A 21150-nucleotide genomic window follows, 5' to 3' on the forward strand; every position below is an offset into this window, starting at 1 on the left:
TGGTATGAATGTCTTTGACATTTGAATTCCACCCCATAAGTACTCAGATTTCAGTGGTCGATGAAGTGAACTCAACATGTTTTAAAACAGGGATGTATTACACAATACATCCCCTGATTTTTCTAATTTACAGTTGACTCTCACTTATTGCAAATTAGAATATCCCATGTAACTGTATGCAGCCAATTAGTTAAATTTTGCTTTTTGAAACAATAAAGACAGAAAAAGTTAATTTACAGGGATTTTAAATTTTGCTTTATAGCCCCTATCCATTTCCCAGAGGTACTATGGTGATTATAGCCATTAATGGCTATAAAGTTCTTTGAGATTCCCTGATGAAATGGTGCTAGAGAAATACAAAGTATGCTGTAAAAGTATGTGTTATTAATTATTGTTACGCTCAAACAATAAATAATGGTCCTTACCCTTTAGTAGGATCAAGGGCCAAAGACCTGGGGTTATCCAAATCCTTCCACACAAGAACCTGTCTGTACTGTCCATCCAGGCGCGCTACTTCAATTCGATTGGTTCCAGTATCTGCCCAGTAAAGGTTCTTTCCCATCCAGTCTACTGCCATTCCCTCAGGATAGTCTAATCCAAACTCAATCACATGCTCAACAGAGCTTCCATTCATGAATGCCCGGCTTATGGTCTGGAAAACAACCGTGTGAAAAATATTACTGTACCTTATGGACACACATCAAATTAGGGGATCAAAATTCTCTGAGGGTTATTGTTCAATAAAAATTCAAATGTAAATCCCCAAGCATTAAATGTTGAAAGTATTTGCAATTCATATTTATATAATCTATACTGATAATGGAAACACATTAATTCATAAGATAAAGAAGGCCTGAATTTTCAGAAATGACAAGTGATTTTGGGTGCCCCCTTTGAGATGCATAAAGGGAGGTGATTTTCAGAAAGTGCTGAGCATGCACCCTCTCAGTATCAGGTCCCTTCAAAAGGACTCAAGATAGGCACCTGGATATTGATCCTCCCACCACGCATACCTGTTCACTTTTAAAATTTTGGCCCTAATTCTTTTCTCTGTTTATTCTTTGCAATGTTTTCAACCTATATAGGAAAGTATCTTCCTTTGGAGAAAGGGGAATTAGCTGATTGGTTTTCTTGTATTAGTCAAAGCTTGTCTCAGCATTAATGAGGAGTGAGAGTTTGCTGGTTCTACCTAAATTTCAGTTACATACACTTAACAGAGCTGGCCATGCAGCAAGGAATATGTACATAGCACACAAGAAACCAGTGAGAACAATGTGCATGTAAAACAGCCACCACCCAGTATCTAGTGATATCGTCTGGAGCCAGAATACAATTTTTGCTCTCCATCTTGGGACATAATCCATTCTGAGTAGCTACTTTACACAGCTGACATCTACTTCACTATCCAATTTCATGACAACTTGAAAAAACTAATGAATTAACAAACTGGGAGATAGGAGAACTCAAGGGAATGATTTTCATTTCAAGGTGAGAGAGTAGATGTGCACGCTAGTGAGAGGATGAAGGAAAGATGTTGCCTTCTAGTGATTGACCTATAAATAGGATAGCAGGAGAATGTTCGACTAACAGCTAAGGGACCTCTAGTTCCATTTCCCAAGGTTCATTGTGATTTATTTAGTAATTGTGTGTGTAGTCTGGAGCACATGAATTTATTACACTGGCACAGTTCCTCGTGGAAAGATGTCCACCTCACAAAACCCACTACCAGCATTGAACAGACACCTGAGTTAGTCTCAGTAGGGAGGCTGTGGAAACTGAACTAGCCCCATGATCCCTGCCCTGTTACGGCTGAAGCACTCTGGCAGAAGAGCTTCCATAGTTTGTGGTGTACCTGTTAAGAAGCTAAACAGGGGAGTTCATTTTCCAGTGATATCAATCTGACATTTTCCACCACTGCTAAATTCATGTAAAAGAAAATTAAACAACAGTGATGGATGATACAACACTCTCCTTTGCCTACACCGGGATATAAACGAGAAATGTCACATATCAAATTTCAAACTGCTGCCAAAACACACTGATGACATATATTTTAGAATGAACTTTGCAAGCTCCCTCACTGAAACGCAGCAAGTGGGAGCCACAGCTAAGGATAAGAGACCCAAGGTTTACTTGCCAAATTTTAATACTTTTACTAGATTGGATTCCAAATTAAAATGGGAGGGGGGAAAGGGGGGAATAGGAGGTTAGCAAGTTTAGTAGAGTGCCAACCTAGGCATTCAAATTACCATGATATGTGGCATGCAGAAAGCATGTCTGAAACAGATTAATTTATGGATTCAATGCATGTGGCACCCAAGATTTAGACATCCAATATAATATGTGCTATATTATATAACAAACAGATCTTTGTCAGATTAAAGGCACTATACTGTGGCTTCATATTCAGGGAATTCAAATGTTAATAATACCTTTAAGCTAATATCAGTCCAATAGATTCTATTATCAGACACATCAAAATCCAGAGCAGATGCCTCTTTGACACCAGTAAGAGGAATAGCTACATCATTATTGTTGGTTTCAAGGGAAATCCTATGAATTGCTGCTCTGCTGGTGAAAACAAGAAAGGCTTCAGGAATGATGCAGGTCTTCATGTCGCTCAGCAACTCCAGTCCTATGGGACAAGCACATCTGGTCTCCAGAGGTGTGAAGAAACACAGATGGCTACAGCCTCCATTATTCTCAGCACAAGGATTGGTTCCTGAAAAGGAGACATTGGTCCATTAAAGATAAAACTGTCTGGGATGGAATGACAGGCAATGCATTTACAGACTTATGAGATAACGTATTGCTGTGAATGTCAACAGGGGGTCCAAAAATCAACTCAGATCTTTTCCTCTCAACCCAAGGATTTAAAGGCTAGTATTAGTCTTCTTATAATATTGATAACTTCTCCAAATATTTTCTTCTGTTTTTCTCCACAGATTTCATTCCTGTACTAAAAAACAGACAGTTGTGTTTGTTTTGTCTGTTTATTTCTGGCCAGGCAACGGATCTTCATCTCAGTTGAATTTTTAAATGTGCTTGAGTTCAATGACATGCACTGGTGAGAACAGAGCTCAGTTAACTGCAGCTCCTTTTCTCAGCTGTTAAATCCAATCAACTGCTGAGATTCATCATTAAGCATAATTCCAGTAAGATCATCAAGTAAGTGATGGTCAAGGTCAGGTAAGTTGGTCAAGTAAACCAGAGTGCCTATGAACAAATGCTGATGGGTCGGCAGGAGGTGGGGTGGGGACAGAGATTGGAGTGGAGAACAAAATGAATGCCCCTCTTCACCAGTTGCAAACAGAGATACAGCCATTTTAAAAACGCTGCTACTATGGTTAAGTCTCAAAAGTCAGTCCAGTCCAAGTTTAGTTTTCTTTTATAGGGGACAAAGATTCCAGACCTGACCCTCAGCTGGTGTACATCAGCCTAGCTCCACTGAATTCAGTGAAGCTATGTTGATTCACACCAGCAGATGATCTGGCTCTCCATCATGTACAAATATTTTCTGTTACGGTTATTTTGTGTGGCAGAACTTTGCACCCTTCCAGGTGCAATTTAAAGTGAGTGACATTGATAAATAAGCTAGTATGATGATTTTTTTAAAGATGTATGTAACCAAAGTAAATATTCAGGGGCAAACTAGAGTGATACTGTAAAATGACCACAAAAATATTTCTATAAATCTATTATCTTTATGCATGCACTCATGGGCTTGGGTAGTTTAGCATGAAATTTAATTTGCAGTATCTGTCTGATACTGGAGTGTTATGGTATTTGCTGCATTAGGGAATTACCCATTTCACAGCAAATCATGTTACAAAATGAGAGCGACATTATGGTACCCACCTGATTCACAGAAAGTATGGAGATCTGTACATGAGAAGGCACAATACTGCTATATGCTGAGCATCTCCTGAAAGGTGCTCAGTACCCTTGACCACTACAGTAGTATCTGAAGGCCTCCTCACTCAGCTTAGAGTTCCACTGTGCCAGACAGCGTATACATGTATGGAGTGAATGACTTGCTGCCACTAAGAGCTAATGAAGTCAGTAAGAGTTCAGGCTGCTTGGCAACTCACAGGACATGCTCAGCACCTTGCAGGTTTCAAAGCCACCACTCTAGGGCCTGAAACCAGTTCCAGTGCTCCTATTCCTACACTGAAGCTCTTCTAAGATGAACTGAGAGTGGGATCAGGGTAGAGATCCCAGCTGCTGTTAAATGTGGCATTGTTCAATTTCTTTTTTAGTGCCATGCCTGGGTCTAGATTTAAGTGCCTCTCTGAGTTCAGGTGGCCTTGTTCTGAATTAAGTTCCTTAGTTATTCTCCAGCTGAACCCAGTACAGAATATTGTCCTATCTTGGGGGACTCAGTCTGAAATTCATCAGATGTTTGTGCTGGAAAAACAGGGTGACTTTGGGAAAAAAAAAGTATGTCCCCCAAAGGAAACAGGGTTTTCAATTTAGTGTGCTCCCAAAAGATCTCACAGTGATCTCACAAGCCCACAACTTTTTCTCTGCCTCCCCAAGCAAGAGAATCCCACAGGACCACTGGAGTCCTGGCTGGGCCTTTCCTCTGCCCTTTCTCAGCAATTGGCAGGTGGCTCATCCTCTCTTCTGGGGCTCAGAGGTCACAAGGACTAGTGTGTACATCCTGCTTTCCCAGTTCTCAGGCCGTATGAGATAAACTGCCTACTTGCAAGATTCCCACCTCTTATTCTGCCTCACAGGTCTGCTGCACAGAGCAGCTTTGTGCCTTTCTAGTAGTATGTACAGATTACAGTGGATAAAGGCAGTTAACAGTGTGACAGACACTTGTACACAGTCTGTCACAGACACGGATGGGAAGCAAGAGGGGACCCAGTGGAAGAGATCCTACTGTGACCAGAGGGGACAGTAAGGGACATGTACAGGGGATGCCAAGCTGTATAGGGGTGCAGGTGTAAGAATTGGGGAAGACAGGAGCTTAGTGAGGGAAAACTGGTAGGGGCTTAGTGGTAGTACTTGATTTGGCTCTCCTCACCAGCTCCCCGCCCCCACTAGCAAGAGTATATGAGCGAGCAGACAATTCCTCCTCCGACAGGCATGGAAATTAAATCCCTGCCACAGACCACAACACGCGACAGAAGCTCTGCAAAGGATTTATGTTTACTGTCACTACGAGGTTAGGAAGACACAGCAGCAGGAACTACAGAATTTTGTGGAATTCTGCATACAAGCCACGGAAATCACGCACATCTTGTCATGTCACTCCTAGCTTCTGGCAGGATATGCTCTCGGTTGACCATTACAGAGAAAAAAGCATGGAAAAGATGTTTAACAGCTGTCCGTCACTTCACTGAACTGCTGTAATAGGCTACAAAACTTTGCCTCCTCACTGACACAGGGGATGAGTAGTTGCCTATTGTTTAAGAATAGTAGAGCAAGAAAACTGCTTCCATTTTGCTTATTGCATTAATCTGCAATTTCAGAAGGAATTACTGGGTGTATTTTCATACATGGTAGTTTTTTGATGGCAATTGTCATGAAAGCAGACTGTTCTCGTGATACTTTCACTGCGCTAGCTTAGCAAAAAATGGTAGTTTCCCTTTAAACAGCATTAGAACATGATTATTCCTGTCAAAAGGGGTGAAGGTTATTGTTTAACAAAAGCAAAACCCTCCAGAAAGTATCTCAATTCCATTTCACGTTGCTCATGCTTACCAAACACTTTGGTCACACTTGCTGCTTTGAGGCCCATTAGGTCTGGCAACTGATCTATGATGATATCCCTGCTTGCTCTTATTTTGTGAACTCTTTCAATGCTTCGTCTCTGCCAGTCTGTCCAGTAGATGTAGTCCCCCAGCAAAGTAAACCCAAATATATGAGGAAGTTTATCTTCTAGTAGAGTTTTTCTCATTGTTCCATCAACATTTATTACCTGTGGGGCAGATAAGAGGAGAGGAAAAACCATTACTTCTAACAGAGTAGTTGTAGTTGAAACAAATCTGATCATACTTTGACTTGAAGGTGTTTTTGCCACTCCAGCAAGCCTATCTAGAGACCACCTCCCTCTGGAAACAAAAAACTCATGCTCTGTATGAATGTATTTAGGAAATGGTGTAACACAAATGAAGTGCTAGCATCTCTAGACAAAGAAGGAACAACACTTCTACCGCATAACATTTAAGGTGAGGAGGCAGCCATGCAGTCTACGTCTGCTATGTTACCTATACACAGAGCTTGTCAGAAAATGGATTTCCATTCTGCAAACACTTTTGTGATTTCAAAAAAATCAACAAAAATTCATCCCAAATTGGGAAGAAAAGCCAAAATTCCATTATTTTTCTTAACTCAAATTCTGAAAAAAATTCATTTTGGGTCAATTGGAACGTTTTATTTAGATAAATTTGAATTGTTTCATTTTTATATATATATAAAGTAAATTTAAAAAAACAAAAGTAATTTCAAACTGAAAATTGAAACTTTCCATTCTGAAAGTATCCAAATGGGATGTTTCAACATTTTTGAATTTTCCCCCCATTTTTTTCTAAACAAAATCTCTCAGAAATGTACACAACTTGGTGAAAAATTCCAGTCTCACTGAAACGGCATTATTGGTCAGAAAATCATTGTGACAAACATTTTTTGACAAATCCCAATTTAAAAATAAAAAGTAAATGGATTTAGTTCAAAGAGCAAATTTCAGATTGACAAGCCTGAAAGTAGTCATTTTCCATTTACCCTCTGAACTGACACAGTATAAGCAATGTAAATCCCATGAATGTCACTCCTGGTCTGAAGTAGCCACCCCCAGTGTAATTCATTCTTTATATCCATTCAGTGTGTATTCCATTATTTCATAGCTATGGAATCTTGCTTCAAAATGTAAGCTTTCACCGTGAAAATAATTGTTTCTAGCTCTTACGGTTGTGAAGATAATCTTCGAGATGTGAAATGAGTGTGAACCGATGAAGAATTGTCTTCCTAAAATGACAGGTTGAAATCAGAGGTGTGAGATGCCCAGGCACCCAACAATGAACATTTAAGTGTCAACACTTAACTATTTCACTGCTGAGTGTTTTCGCGCAAACCGCCAGTTATGATTAACGTGTTTGTCCATGTTTGCCAGATGGTTGTTGTAAAGGGTTGTTGGGGAAAGTAGGAGTTCTTGCGCGCACATACATACACTCACACTCCCAACAGCCCCAACCTAAAGCCACATCCACCTGCTCCACAAAATGGAAAAACAGAGGAAAATTTCAACCATCTCCTGTGTGATCAAACTGCCTCCTATACCTTCCCAGGAATCAAAAGCCCTAGCTATCCCTTTGTATGCAGTTGTCAAAGCCTCCAGTTTCCACCTCCTCCCCAATGATTATTATAATGTAGCTATACATTTTGTAAAATAATTCTCTTACCTTGAAAATTTAGTGTGTGGGTGGCATAAAATAAGCTTGGTGGTTGTAATATGAAACTAACACATGGAACACTGTCCTGGCTTCTATACATTTTCCAGTGTCATTCAATAAAAAGCCTCCATCATTAAATTTAAGTTGTTGCAAAATATCTAGTCTGCCAGAGAAACCACAGAAAACCTTGCCACAGAACTCAGGCCCAGCTTGCTGCAGAGTACAGAAGACCCTATATATGTGGCCATTCTACTGCCAATAGATGGTGGTAATGAGTACCTGTGAAACTGTGATCAAGAAGGGACAGAGTCATTATCCATACCCTGGGCCATTCAGTTTCTTTTATTTTCAGTATTTCTGAGCTCTACCTAGGTAACTACATGGTCCGTATCACAGTAGCATTTGAGCACCACACAATCATTAGATTTTATTCTCAAGAACACCCCTGTGTGGGAGGAAACTATCCCCATTTTACAGGTGGGGAGATGAGACATGGCGTAGATTAAGTGATTTGCCCTAGGTTACACAGGAAGGCTGTGGTTGAGCTAGAAGTTTAACTCAGGTCTGCTGAGTCCCAGTCTGGTGCCTTATCCACTTGACTATCTTTCCTATACCAGATGGTCCTTTATCTTCTTAAAGTTATTCTATACAGAAGCTCCTTTTTACTATTATTTGGAGATTCTTTCAGCACTAGGATACTAAAATTGTAAAGCATGTGGAGGTAACCATTCTTTGTTTAATGATGCTTCCATTTTCTTGTGACTCAAAGAAAGATTGCCAAGGTAGATTCAAAACGATTCACTATAATCATTTGGCATCCATAACATGCTAACACCCATTGTTGTTCCATTAAATGCCTGCTTATATATTGGAGAGCCGCAAGGCACCCATAAATTCTATAAGAAGTTTCAATGTAGACAGCCTGAAAACAATTAGATGACTAGCTTGAATGCTGTGTGAATACAGCGTAGACACACGCAGACAAGCTTGTGACAGGTTGACCCACAACTGTCAGGCTCCCATTAAGTTAGAACCTTGAAATTTAGTGTACTCATTCTTGATGGGATTCTGAATATAGGGGGAAAGCTCTCAGATTTAAAACTTGACATTTCTGTCACAGCTCTGCAAAAGACATCCACAAATTTACAAATGTTATATGCATTTCTTTCATGGCGAAGATATGTTGGGCATGAGGCTTCCAGTTTGGAGATATGAAGGTGTCCTCTGGTCACCAGTTCCAGTTAATGGATTGTAACCAAGAACATTCTTAAAGGCTAGGAAATGCATGGTCTCATCCAGCCAAAGGGTAGAGAACTGACAACTACTGTCCATATATCTGTACCATATATAGAAATCCTGCTATAATGCATTGACTCCACCTTGCAGGTTATGGTAGGATTTAAGCATTTTTTAAGACTGTATGTGAATTTTAAGGCTACCTAGCAGCTAACATTAACTTAAATATAGTGCAGTGTGTATTTACTGCTTACTGTATTAAATAGTAAGGCAAAGCAATAGACTCCTAAAATCTGTCACACAACCCTAAATGTGTAGCACCAACAGGAAATCACAGTGTTCTGCTGAAAAATTAATAGCATAAGCTCTACATAAGAGAGCCAATTATTGCCCATCTCGTCTTTCTGTTTTCTTGAAACAGGTAAGAATTTAAACACTTTTTGAAATTACATTTTTAAAAGCAGAAAGGGAAAAGTGTAGAAAAAACAGGAAGCGCAGACAAGTGGTGCACAGGTATCGTTTTGAAGCATGGAGCTAATCCACTTGTGAGACACCCTGGAGCTATGCAAGAGAGGTAAATCAATGGACTCCTTTCAGATGAAAGTCTCCTGCTTGAGACAGCTAAAAATAACTACAATTTCTTAAACCAGGAAGTTTTGTATTAACCATAACTTCCAAGCTACATGAGGTAGCAGAGATTTAAGATTAATGTCTTTATTTGGTTAAGCTAAATACTGAACATTTCTTTAAAAAAACAACCAAAAAACAACACACACCAACGTTGATGTCTGCAGTTTAAAGCCAAATGGTTCTGCAATTATCTCCATTACATCATGTTCAGGCAAACCTCAAATACTCATTTATTTAAATGAGCATCCATCCCACAGGCAATTCTCTGGGCCAAATGCCTTGGGTTCAAAAGTTCACTGTGCATACTCAGGTGCTGAAGCCAAGCTGGATGCCATATTAAGTAAACGAGATACAAATTCTCTTTACAAACAGGACAGTACAGTAGAAGGACTTTCAAACTAGCATATCTCAAAACACTTTACAAAGATGAATGGCAAAATATCATTTAAGTACTGAAGTTGGCTAGAACGCACTAGGCTAGGACTGGACACAGCAGGGAGGGAAAATATATGTATTTTTATATTCACATACATGTCTACATAGTCATAACTTACAAAGCCACCATTAAAATTAGAGAAAGAAAACCTGGTAGGCAATCAAGTTCCTCCCTGCTACAATATGCAATACATGACACATAATGGAGTGGAGCTTAGAATTGTGATGTTGGTCGGACTGCAACAAGGAATAAGTCTTATACCAGGACTAGAATGGAAATGGAGAAAGTTCTTTCTTCTCTGCATCATAACTTCTGCAAAATCATCAACAGAAGAAACAATCCAGGCAGACTGCCAAGTGAATCCAAGCAGCCTTCATTTGGAAGCAGGAGATTATTTTGGCTTTGAGGCATTGTCTACTTGGTGGGCAATATGACTGGTTTCAAACCAGTACAGCCCTAATGGAGACAGCTGATCCATGTCAATAGGTGGGGGGGTGGGGGTGAACAAGCAGTTTGGCCTCCTCTGCTTGATTTTTGAGCCAGTTGTACTCACTGAGGTTCTAAATTTATTTGGCAGAACTTACTGGTAGTTGGATTCTAGCCCTTCATAGCTGGTAAAGTCCAGCATGGAGATATCAGGTCCTTTGCCGATTAGACCCATGCTCAAGAAATCACATCTCGATCCTGACAGTCTCACCAACTATTTCCCAGCCTCCAATCTTCTTTTCTTGCATGAGATTATTGAGAAGATTGTGAACAGGGCTGAACTGCTGGGGCTAGCTGGCTGAGGCTAAACCCAGGGAAGACTAAGGTTTGCAATGTAGGGGTTTTTCTGGGGCTGCTTCCAGATGCTCAGGTAGTAGCTGTGGTAAATTCCATCCGCTCCTGACAATGAGTGTACAAACTTTTATCTTGATGTATTTCTTGCTACAGTGACCCAGGCCTTTATCACATCAAGAACAGACTACTGCAATGTGCTCTATATGGGGTTACATCCTAAATCTATGTGGAATATGAGGCGCTGATTTCAAGTGTATCCGGATGACATGGGAAGGGAGGTCATCTCAGGAAACCAGCTCCCACATTATTTCAGCTCTTTATAAGATAAAATCAACACCCTAACTTCCCCAAAAACTTATCTATAATACTCATACGGCCCCCATTCCTTTTATATCTGAGCATCTTACAGTCTTTGATGTGGTTATCCTCACAATACCCCACCAAGGGAGAGCTGTACTATCACCTCTGAGGCATAGAAAGATTAAGTGACAAGAAGATTTTGGTTCAGCAGAGAATTGAACCCAGGTCTCTTATATGCCAGAGTAGTGCCCTAAACACTAGACCATTCTTCCGTTATTGGTAGCTAGTGCAGATCTCAGATTATTGATGGTGTCATATTCTCTGTGTGTATTCCTCTGTTTCATATAGCTACATATATAGTATCTGTGCTGAGGAAGGCCACAGAAACAAGACTAATTAAATGTTGCAGCTAGTCTCCTAAAATAGGGTTACCATATTTGAACATTCAAAAAAGAGGACACTCCACCGGGGAGGGGGAGGGTGGGGATTTGCTTGCACCCCCCCCCCGCCCCCGTCCCAACTCCACCCCTTCCCCAAAGTCCCTGCCCCAACTCCGCCCCTCCCTGCCCCATTGGACCCCTTCCCAAATCCCCACCCTGGCCCCGCCTCCTCCCAAGTGCGCCGCGTTTCCCCTCCTCCCCCCTCCCTCCCAGCCGCACGAAACAGTTGTTTGGCGGCGCAAGCACTGGCATAGAAAGGGGGGGAAAGCAGGCACTCTCTTTCTTGAATGATCAACTCTTCTTTGGGGAAAAATAAAAATGGCAAAATCCCAGACATTTTTAGATATTTAAAAATTCCTCCCGGATGGCGATTTAAGAACCAAAAAGCCGGACACGTGCAGGAAAATATGGACGTATGGTAACCCTACCTAAAATAATATGACTCCCACTTTGAGTATGTTGATGCCATGTATTATCTCATGAAATCTGCCATCCTCCACCTCTACTAGCCTCTTTGCAGACATACCATCTCCTCTGTGGCAACTAACAAACAGTGGGATGTCAAATTAGTTAATCCTCAGAGAGGCCAGATGTCAAGTGGCCAGGAATACATTCATACTAACAGTTGTATAGCTTGTAAAAGCCCTCCATAAAAGGTTTAGATTTACACACTAGTTTGCAGATCGTGAGTGAAGGGGAACTCCTGAGATTTATTCATATTTTTATGGGAAAATTTCCTTAGCTACAAGAAGGTAATAGTTCAGTAACCAGTTCTCTGACAGGTTTAAGTATCTATCACTGATCAAAGAGATATTCACCACTATGGAAGCATAATCTTAGTCTAGTCCAGATGGTGCAGGTGGCTCTCCTGGTAGCAAAGCTAATAATCAGATATAAGAAACAAGCATCAAATCACAGGTCTGTATCAGCAAGTGCAAGACAATAGCATAAAAAGGCTGGCTCAATGCATAAGTTCAGATCTAGCATTTCTATTTCCCAATGAGTTTTTGCTCTGCACCAACAGCATGGCAAGACTGGGTGTGGCCCAAAAAAGTCAAAGAAATTTGGCCACAGTCAAAGAATAAACCCATGATCCCAAGATCCTGCTGTACTTTTTGTTGCCATGTCAGGCCACATGACCACCTCTACCATACATACATATTAAAAGCCTGATTATTTTGAAGACTTGAATGGCAAAGCTTTTAATAATGAAGGGTCATCAAGCACAGATAAAATCCATCCTGGGTGGCATAAAACTATCAGACATCAAAATGTTTTAATAAACCAAGTTATACAGAAAGCACAATAAGCTGTGATTTTGTTTAGATGCTGCTGTTTCAATGTACGCTAAATGATTAAACAAATATTCCCAAATATAACATTCAAAAGCTCTAGGCTCTTTGAACAAGATTAAAGTAAAACAATGCAATTAAATTCTACGTATCAGTGTGATTCATGCAGTCCAATTACATTTCAGGTGCATCTGTGAAGAACCAAATATTCTGCATATATAGCGTGTCTTTTGACATAACAACAAAGAAAAAGACAGAGCACTTGCCCCTATATTTAATTCATTAAGCTGAAACCAATTCACTGATTTGCCACAGACAAAGCTTAGACAACTAGAAACAAATACTTAGCAAGGCAGAATCACTAGCATTACAAAAAGGGCAATGGGCTGGCCTAGGTAGCCTAAAGGCCTGGCACGCAGGGGATCCTAGTTCAGGCTCTGAGTTCTCTGAGGTTAGGACTGGCTCCTGGAGGGTAAGAGCTCAGCCCTTTGTAGGAGACAGTAATCTGGATCACTTTGAGAAATTCTCTACAGGGGCCCTGGGGAGACATTGGAGAGGCAAATTCCAGAGGGTCAACACCCTGCACTCAAAAGAGAAGAGAGGCAGCTGTGAGCAGGCTATCCTACATTCTATATTCAGCCCAGTTCAGGTCTTTCCAGCAGCTGAAATAGGGCCACCTTTCATCAGTGCTTCAGGATAAAAGCAGATTCCTTTTTTCTTTCTGGAAGGGCTTACTGCCAGGTATGTATTGACAGAAGCTGTTATGGAGAAAACAGAATAAATTAAAACAAAAACAAAACAAAAAAACAGTACCAGAACCATCTACCAACACTGAAAAAATACATCTCTGACCACTACCCACCTAAACAGTCTACTTGAGTCTCTTTGGCTGTCGGTATCAAGTGGAGTACCCCGGGGTCAGTCCGGTTTTGTTCAATATCTTCATTAATGATCTGGAGGATGGTGTGGATTGCACCCTCAGCAAGTCTGCAGATGACACTAAACTGGGAGGAGAGGTAGATGCACTGGAGGGTAGGGACAGGATACAGAAGGACCTAGACAAATTAGAGGATTGGGCCAAAAGAAAGCTGATGAGCTTCAACAAAGACAAGTGCAGAGTCCTGCACTCAGGAAGGAAGAATCCCATGCACCGCTACAGACTAGGGACCGAATGGCTAGGCAGCAGTTCTGCAGAAAAGGACCTAGGGGTAACAGTGGACGAGAAGCTGGATATAAGTCAACAGTGTGCCCTTGTTGCCAAGATGGCTAAAGACATTTTGGGTGTATAAGTAGGGGCATTGCCAGCAGATCGAGGGACGTGATTGTTCCCCTCTATTCGACATTGGTGAGGCCTCATCTGGAGTACTGTGTCCAGTTTTGGGCCCCACATTACAAGAAGGATGTGGAAAAATTGGAAAGAGTCCAGCGGAGGGCAACAAAAATGATTAGGGGACTGGAACACATGACTTATGAGGAGAGACAGGGGATGTTTAGTCTACGGAAGAGAAGAATAAGGGGGAATTTGATAGCTGTTTTCAACTACCTGAAAGGGGGTTCCAAAGAGGATGAATCTAGATGAATCTAGATGAATCTGTTCTCAGTGATAGCAGATGACAGAACAAGGAGTAATGGTCTCAAGTTGCAGTGGGGGAGGTTTAGGTTGGATATTAGGAAAAACTTTTTCATTAGGAGGGTGGTGAAGCACTGGAATGGGTTACCTAGGGAGGTGATGGAATCTCCTTCCTTTGAGGTTTTTAAGGTCAGGCTTGACAACGCCCTGGCTTGGATGATTTAGTTGGGGATACGTCCTGCTTTGAGCAGGGGGTTGGACTATGATGACCTCCTGAGGTCCCTTCCAACCCTGATATTCTATGATTCTTAGCAATCTGCTGGCTCAAATGGTTGGAGAGAATTGGGAATTTGGAGAGCAGCTCTTCATTGTTGAGTTAACTTCTTGAGCATACAAATGCTTGTAAAAAAGGCCATCTTGTGACGATTTCAGTGCACCTTGACAACAGCCAGTCCATCTGGTAAAAATAAACTAACTTTTTTCTTTCTTTCACATAACTTATGCATTAGCGCTGTCTGCCAGCCAGCATACACAACTGTGATCATTCATATTTATTATTCTAACTTTCACAGATGATTCTAATTCTCCAAACTTTTATTAACAAACAAACCCAGCCATCAGCACCTATTTTATTTGAGAAAGATCTGCAAAGAAAAGCACACACAGAACACTTAGGATTAATCTATGAAACACAACTGGAGTGAAAGTCTCTTGTACAGGAGGTAACACATCTGCAGAACATAGTGATGATTGATAGTCCCTCAGTACTGGAAATAAGTTGAGAATGTTTAGTGATGCATCAGATCCTCTTCTGTGGAAGGCCTTCCCCACTTCTAACTTCACAACAGATCATCCTATCATGCTGATTCACTCCAACAAGACAACATACTCGTCTACAGCTGCATATCTGACCTGGGTAAGCTGTCATCCTGTGCAAAAAGCTACTTCTTGTGGCAGTGCTGGATACAAAAATTCTGAAACAGAGAGGATTCTTGGTGTGTTTACCTGCATGTCATCACCCAATGTTCACTTCCGAATTGAGAGCTGTTTCATGGCAGGACTCCAGGAATACACTGTAATGGGTTGGATCACAGAAACCCCCTAGGGGCTGCCACCTGATGTGCCACGTCTACTTCTGCCCCTGCTTTCCCTGCCAGCCTGGGACTCCAGCACCCTGTCTTGCTGAGCCAGACACGCCAGTCTGCTCCAACACAGACCCAGGGTCTGAACCATGTGCCCTAAAGCTGCAGACCTAACTGAAAGCAGCTTAAGAAATGTTCCTGTCTTTAACACTAAGATACCCAACTCCCAATGTGGTCCAAACCCCAAATAAATCTGTTTTACCCTGTACAGAGCTTATACAGGGTAAACTCAAATTGTTCGTACTCTATAACACTGATAGAGAAGTATGCACAGCTGTTTGTTCCCCCCCCACCACCCACCCGGTATTAATACATACTCTGGGTTAATTAATAAGTAAAAAGTGATTTTATTAAATACAGAAAGTAGGATTTAAGTGGTTCTGAGTAGTAACAGACAGAACAAAGTGAATTACCAAGCGAAATAAAAACAAAACAAGCAAGTCTATGCCTAATACGGTAAGAAAGTGATTACAGATGAAATTCACCCTCATAGATGTTCCTGTAAGCTTCTTTTACAGACTAGTCTCCTTCTAGTCTGGGTCCAGCAATCACTCACACCTCTTGTAGTTACTGTCCTTTGTCCCAGTTTCTTTCAGGTAACCTTTGGGGTGGAGAGGCTTTCTCTTGAGCCAGCTGAAGATAAAATGGAGGGGTCTCCCTGGGGTATAAATAGACTTTTTCTTGTGGGTGGACACCTCTCCCTCCCCCTGTGTAGAATGCTAGCTACAAGATGGAGTTTTGGAGACACATGGGCAAGTCACATGTCCAAGCATGACTCAGGTAGCAGCCATGGTTCACATGCTACCTTGAACATCCTCAAGTAGATTTATGTGGATTGGAGCCTTCCAAGATCCATTGTTCATTATGTGTTTCTTGATTGGGCACTTAACGTGCACATTCCTTTCTCAAGAAGCTGATCAAATGCTTTACTAAGGCTACTTAGAAATCAAGCAAGTACACAGCTGATATTCATAACTTTGAACACAGAAATGATACATGCATACAAATAGGAGGAATAGATTCAGTAGATCATAACCTTTACAGAGATATGTTACACGTGCTCAGCACTTTCTGAAACTAGGCCCCATCAAAGGGGTCACAAGCTGGGCACCTGAAAATTAAGATAACAAAAGCTACATTTTTTGCTATAAAAATCTGTTTGTTTGCAATCCCGCAAAAGTTAGTTTAAGTTCTAAGATTTGTTCAGATTAACTCAGCCTCCACTATCTGATAAATATACAATCTAACTTTAATATCAAGCAAAATACCATAGGATCTTTCTGATGATTAACTCTCAGTACAGCATCAGCTGCTGGGAGAGGCTCACAACATGCACCTGTGAGATTCACGGGGAAAACCGCATATTAAATCAACAGCGAAGACAGAGGGGAGCACAGTGGAGCTTCCAACAAGGAAAATATGTGGGACTCCCTACTGACACTTTTAAAACATGTGCTAAAGCAGCAATGTGCCAAAATAGTTTGGATAATCAGTTTTCCTTGAATTTCAGTATCAGATTCCACTATTAAAGAAAGGGACCAAAATGATGCAGCTTGAAAAAAACATATCACTGCAACCCTCTGAGTGTAATGTAAAAGCTCTGCATTAAAGCAAGGATAACCTGAACTGCACAGATTAAATGCTGTCATTTAAATACAAGAACTATCCCTCTCTGGGACACTGCTCTATTGGCATAGATAAACCAACAGATTAGCAAGATTACAAAACATGCTTTTTTTTTTTTTTTTAAATTAAAGTAGTACTGTATCATTTAATGGGACAAGATGGTCATGGGAAAGTAAGGGAAGAAAGAATGTGATGGAGAGAATTTTCTTAACAGCATTTTTTTCAAATATAAGGATAAGTTTAAAAGAACTGAAGAAACATAAGCTCCAGCTGACTTTGGAATCTACCACCACTGGAGTCCTAGTCAATTAAACATAATTACAAACTGGACACTTCAAAGCCGTGTGTTCAGAACTCACTGACTCCAGAACAATTTATTCCTCAATCTGCTTCTTTTCATATTATTTAAAATCTTAAATTACAAATGGAAACAGGCCATTTTGCTAGTTTATAGCACTGGGTTTTTTTTTTTTTAAAGAATTCCAAATGTACTAGGACTGCATATTACAATGCATGTTACATTTTGAAAAATCGAGTCATACGAAGTATAAAGTGATTTCCTGTTTTTCTGGTTGCTTTTGCAATTGAAATAACCTTACGTAGAATGCATTTTGATCAGTCGTTATTTTCCCTCAGAATATAAATTACATTAAGATACATACCTAAATATCTTTTGTACCCATTTTAGCACCATCTGAAATAGATGCTTGTATACAATGTAACTCCTTATCCAGAATTGTCATAACATCGTGTCATCAAAATGATCACACCTGACTTTTTCCTTGGACCTTACAAACTCTTGGTAGTCCTAGAGAGAATACTGGGTTTCCAAATTAGCTTTTAAAAACAAAACCAACCACAAAACAAACAACAAGCACTAACAAAGGCGGAACAATAGGTAATTTCTCTTTTGTTGGAAAGGCTGCACTGACATGATTATGATCTTGAACCTATCTTACGTTCTATAAATCTAATCTAGGAACAGCTAATGTTCTCCATATGAAGCACTGTTACATCAGCCTGACATTTCCAGAACTTTGTTCTGCTTACAGGATATCAAAGTATTAAGGGTGCAACCGGTCAATTCTGAAACTTCTTTCCTGTCTAGTATAACCGCAACAGGACTGACTGCTTCATCCTTTAAAGGGAAAAGAAGTTCTACACAAACTGATTTAAAAACAAAACAAAACAACATATTGCAACTCATCTCTGGACAATATAAGCCATATATGGAGGATGAACTCAATCCTCCCTTTTGTTTTGTCTTAAATTAAATGTTGTATGAATAAGCAGTAAGTGGAAAATGTGCTGCTATTTAAATATAATTTATTCTTAATTTCAATAATTCCCAAGCCACCAATGGAACATGTAAGGATATACAACCAAATAACTTAGTTTCCATTTTTTACAAAAACAATAATGGATGAAAGGCTGCCAAAGCTCTTCCCGTATATATATTTCCAACTTTCTGAAGCTCTTAAAACTTAACTAACACCTTGGTAAAGAGGTAGAATTTCAATTTGTTACAACAATGTTAAAAAAACTAAAACACAAAGTCCCTATATTTCTTCACTCTCCTCTTCCTCGCCTCCTAAAAACTGTTTCAAAGTATTAGGGGAAAAATATTGTCCTTACTTTTTTTGAACTTTAACAGCATCTGCCAGTCCCATGGAAATACCATATCCTTTAAAATTCATCATATATGTAATCCAAATGTTACAGCAGGAGTAGCAAATTTATAAAAATATATCAATAATATTTTTAGAAGGTTGAAAACAACAAAATAAAATAAAATGATCAGAATTACAAAAAAGGTTTTTAAGTCCAAGGATAAAACCAGAGATAGAAAGAACCCATTAAGTCTCATCTACTCCATCTTCCTGCCCATATTGGATTACTCTCTATAGTACCTTCTTAAGTGCTTTGTCCAATCCGGTTTGAAATCTCTTCCAGGATGGGGTTCCCACTGCCTCCCCGGGGGTTTGGGAATTTCATAGGAAAACGTATCATTCATTTTTGTAATCTCATCCTGGTACATCTAGCTGTAGCCCCTTAAGTTGCTATGTTCTATTTATACAGCAAGAATTACGACACACAGACAAAATCATGAATCCCTGCCTCGAGACCTTACACTTCAAGGACCTGATTTTATAAATGTATGGGATTCCCACTGGAAGTCAAAAGGAGTTAGGAGCACAGAATGTTTATAGGAATAGGCCCAACCATAAATTAGCTTAGTCTAAGTACCACTCTAAATAAATTGTCTTCATTCTTGGTGTTTACACCTCTAAATTTTGCAGATGCTTTTATGTCCCCAGTTAGTAATTGCTTAGACAAGCTATATTTACCTTCCTCATAAGTGAATCCAAACAGCCCTCCTTAAGCGAATAAATATCCATATTAGAAGGGGAGAGGAAATATCTTATAGGCAGGTTTGTTTCTGAGAAGTTAGAACCATGTGTCTTCCCTCTTTCACTAAAATTTGCTTTCCCCCCTCCTCAATTTCTAAGCAGGGAAGATGAGTAAGTAACTTTCCCTGGAAAAGCCAAAATTACTGGGTGCAGAGGGATCATTGTAGTAACAGACACGAAAGATTAAATTTGCATGTGTGCTCAGAAAAGAAAAGCCTCAAACATCCATGCACCTTTGTGCTCTCTGGCCCCAATTTAGTATATTGCCCAGTTCAGAAAAGCACGTAAGCTTAACTTTTCATGTGCTTAAGCACTTTGCTGAATTGAGGCCACGTAAGGGCAGCACAAATTACACCACACATTGCTTTGGCAGATCCACTGTGACAGGCATTTCCACATCATCATCTCCACCACATATGGTCAGTGTTGAACCTAAAACTTTGACCACACAAGTTTTAACACTTTATGCTCTTATTTACAAGGTACGTTACTCTGGATGATCAGTAAAAGGGGGCTTCCTAGCTGCTTCTGTACCAGACATAATGCGCACTATCACAGTAGAAGTGAGATTCATCATCAAGTGAAACTGCAATATACAAACAGCTTCTCTAAGACGTAATATATTCACTTTGAAAACATAGTATTTATTTTAACACCCTGGGCCACATTCCCTGCTGTGCCCGGTCTCTGTTGGATGCTTTGGGGGTGGTACGTGCATGCACACACCATCAAGCAGGATGGATAAAAAAAATCAATGATTTCTAAAAATAAAAATAAAAAAATATCCAATTTTTTAAAATTTAAATAGGATTTTTTTGATAAAATGATTTTTGAGGAAAACACATCTCTAAAGATAGTTTTAATTAAGATACATTATATCTCCTCATAGAACAGGGATTATAAATTCTAATTCTATAGTATGAGACAATATATTCATGTAATCTTTAAGAAAAGTTTTGTAAATGAGTTCCAATAGTTCATGGATTAGGGACCCAATCTTATGGGGTTCCAGAGACTTCTGTATAGATTATTTAGGTCACTCTTTATATCTACCCAGTGGGACTCAGGAAGCAGGAAAGCTTGTTTTTCTTTTCCAGATTATGAACAAACAGGAAAATGAAGGTGAAGATGACTGAGTTAGCTGCAGAAGCCAATATTTTAAGTTTCTCATGTTGACCTGGATGACACGGTAGATTTAATTTTTGTTTTTTAAATATTTAATTTAACTATTTCACTTCAAAACAATTTTAACAGAAACAAACTGATTTTAAAAAACATGAATGTTTAACTAAATTCAAAATTCATATGCTTGTTTTCTTAAAATATTATACGTTTGCTGTTGAAGAAAAATATCCAGAATACATAATGTTGTTGTTTTAGTTAAATAAAACAATTTAAAAGGTCTGTCTAGTGATATTCTCCTCCTACTACAGCATGGCAAGAAAATCCTCCAAATATTAATGATTAACCTGTTGACTGGAGATAGTTCACCTCCCAATGACTTCATAAATATATGCTTCAATTACCTTTGTTAAATGAAATAACCAAACAATCATTCATTTTCTGATATAGCTGTAAAACTAATCTGAAAAGTTTTCGAAATAAATCACTGTTTAAAACTGTATACTGTGTGCCTTCTAAAAATGAAACCTATATCTATCTCAGAGTTGTAAAGAATATGTATTAAGGTTATAACAACCAACAAGAATGCACGTTTATGTAGAAATCCATGATTAAATTGAGTCTTCCTGACTAGTGATTTAAATCATGATTTAAATCAAATCTACCCTGCCATCAAGGAACTAATTGTGACGCCTTGAGCCCCAAGCTGGCTCTGTGCTGGCCTTCATAGTTTAGAGCAGTCTTGGGGCTCCCCTAAGACTTCAG

At 39.7% G+C, this 21150-nt stretch overlaps 1 protein-coding gene across 2 annotated transcripts in view; it reads right to left on the reverse strand.

Moving 5' to 3' along the window:
• Nucleotides 1-21150, reverse strand: part of LRP5 (LDL receptor related protein 5) — a 248458-nt gene that overhangs the window by 48380 nt on the left and 178928 nt on the right. For both annotated transcript variants that reach the window (XM_073347077.2, XM_073347076.2), the window contains exons 8-10: nucleotides 5713-5929; nucleotides 2433-2722; nucleotides 426-652 (exon numbers count right to left, since the gene is read on the reverse strand). In XM_073347077.2, coding sequence (XP_073203178.1) covers nucleotides 426-652; nucleotides 2433-2722; nucleotides 5713-5929 — 734 coding nt within the window. The remainder of the gene's footprint in view (nucleotides 1-425; nucleotides 653-2432; nucleotides 2723-5712; nucleotides 5930-21150) is intronic.

The sequence above is a fragment of the Lepidochelys kempii genome, chromosome 6 (genome assembly GCF_965140285.1).
Source record: "Lepidochelys kempii isolate rLepKem1 chromosome 6, rLepKem1.hap1, whole genome shotgun sequence".
Lineage (NCBI taxonomy): Eukaryota > Metazoa > Chordata > Testudines > Cheloniidae > Lepidochelys > Lepidochelys kempii.